At 24.8% G+C, this 2,061-nt stretch overlaps 1 protein-coding gene across 1 annotated transcript in view; it reads right to left on the reverse strand.

Annotated features, from left to right (window-relative positions):
• Window positions 1-2,061, reverse strand: part of LOC108694078 (H2.0-like homeobox protein) — a 6,004-nt gene that overhangs the window by 3,540 nt on the left and 403 nt on the right. The window contains exon 2 of the mRNA XM_018203369.1: window positions 1,780-1,998. Within this exon, the coding sequence (XP_018058858.1) occupies window positions 1,780-1,998 (219 nt within the window). The remainder of the gene's footprint in view (window positions 1-1,779; window positions 1,999-2,061) is intronic.

The raw sequence follows: 2,061 nt of genomic DNA on the forward strand, positions 1-2,061 counted from the left end.
AATATACTTTTTTTTATATATTATATTTACATATTATTATATATTTATTATTAGAGCTTAAAAATTTTTTCAGAATTTTTTACTAATTTTTTAGTACTTTCCTTATTGTCAACTATTTTTATCAATGAGAAAATGCGATACTAAAAAATTCTCAGAATTCTATAAGAAGAAAATAAACAATTTTTGTCACTTACTGTTTTTCTATAAAGTTGATAATGCTTGAATAAAAAATTATTGGAAACCAATATTCAGCGATTTTTAATAATTAATATCATTAATATCTTGTTAATTGTTGCAAAAATTGTAAAATGATAGAAAACTTTTCGACTCAGTTTAATTCGCTCTTTGCGAGAGTTTTATCGTTTCTTATCAAACACCTTGTATATGAATTAATTATATATACAGAGTATTTCCTCTAACTTGATTATCTAAAATATTTTTGTTGTTTTTAATGATACGAGAAAATATCAAAGGAGAAAGTTGTTCGATTCAATGAGGCATTTTATTATTGAAAAAATTCTTCTCAAGGTCATATTTTTTGAGATTTCAAAGTCACTTCCACTTTTTTAAATGGAATTGTATCCCTTTTTTTAAAAATATTGTTCTAATTATTCTGTATATAAAAATATTAAGATAGTGATAATAAAAAAACCAATAGTTTACTAGAGATATTTTATATATATATTTTTAAAGCTATGTGTTTTCTTTTCAATTGATTTATCTCGTTATTCTGTTTATAAAAGTATTAAGATATATTTATAAAAAAATTAATAATTTACGAACATTTTATATCAATATGTGCCAGAATAAAGTATAAAATATCTCGTAAGCTATTGATTTTTTACATCACTATCGTAATATTTTTATATTCAGAATAATTAGAAAAATATCATACTGTGTAAAATATATCTATTTCATTCTTAAATTTTATTTTATACGAAAAAAATTTATATGTATGTATCATTAATTTTATTGATAGTAGAGAAGATTGAGGGAGAGGAAAGAACAAAAAGTGAAATAAGATATAAGAGATAGAGAATGAATAGCTTTAAAAAAAAAAAAAATAAATGCGAGTACTACCAGATTTCAACCAACCGAGAAAATGCGCATAGAAACCGCTGTTTACACCATGCATAAACGCTGGGTGGCACTTAAGATGTCGTTTAAACACAGACAGGAAACACGTGAAGACACGTAAATATTTTGTTCTACTTGCTCCCGAATATCAGAAGTACAAAATATCCACATGGTAACATTTGTTAACGATGTAACTTACGATGATCATTATCAGTTGAATCTTTTCAAGACATTGTTATAAATATTTACAGAAAAATTCTGCTTAATATTCAAATATAATTAATCAATACTGTCTGATAAGCTAACTTTCGTGAAAATATTATACTATTAAACTTGCGAAAAAACAAATAATTGGAAAATTACTCAAATTGAATATTATACATTTTTTGGTACATAGTTTGTATGTTTTTTTTTTCACTAATTTAATTCACTAGTATTTTCCCACAAGGGAACATTAAGAAACGAACTAATTAAAATTTGTACAATCTTAAATAGTTATAAACGATACTTTAAATAATAAACTTGCTTCGACTTTATTTTTAATAAAAAAGATTATTCTCTAAACGATTATAAAAATATCCAATACTTCTGCAGTAAATTAGTACATGTAAAATATTAATTAGTACATGTAAAATATTAAATTTATCTAATACAAATTTTGAGCAAATTGAGCAATATTAAATTTAATTTATTATAATTTACCTTTTGGTATGGGGCGTAATGGTGCTGGCCGATACAAAGTTCCTAAACTCTCCATTAGCCCAGTATAAGATGCAGATGTGGTACCCTCAGATAATGACGAATGGGCATGCGGAAATGAAATGCAAGTTCTGACAGTTCTGACAGTTTCGCATTGCTCGCAACTTTCGATGCAAGGACAACGTATTGGTGGGAGTTGTATTGGAAGTGGCTTAAGAATATCTATATCAATGTATCAACTTCGATAAATTAAAACTTCTATAAGATATATAAATAATAATATAT

This window comes from Atta colombica, unplaced genomic scaffold (genome assembly GCF_001594045.1).
Source record: "Atta colombica isolate Treedump-2 unplaced genomic scaffold, Acol1.0 scaffold1, whole genome shotgun sequence".
Classification (NCBI taxonomy): Eukaryota; Metazoa; Arthropoda; class Insecta; order Hymenoptera; family Formicidae; genus Atta; species Atta colombica.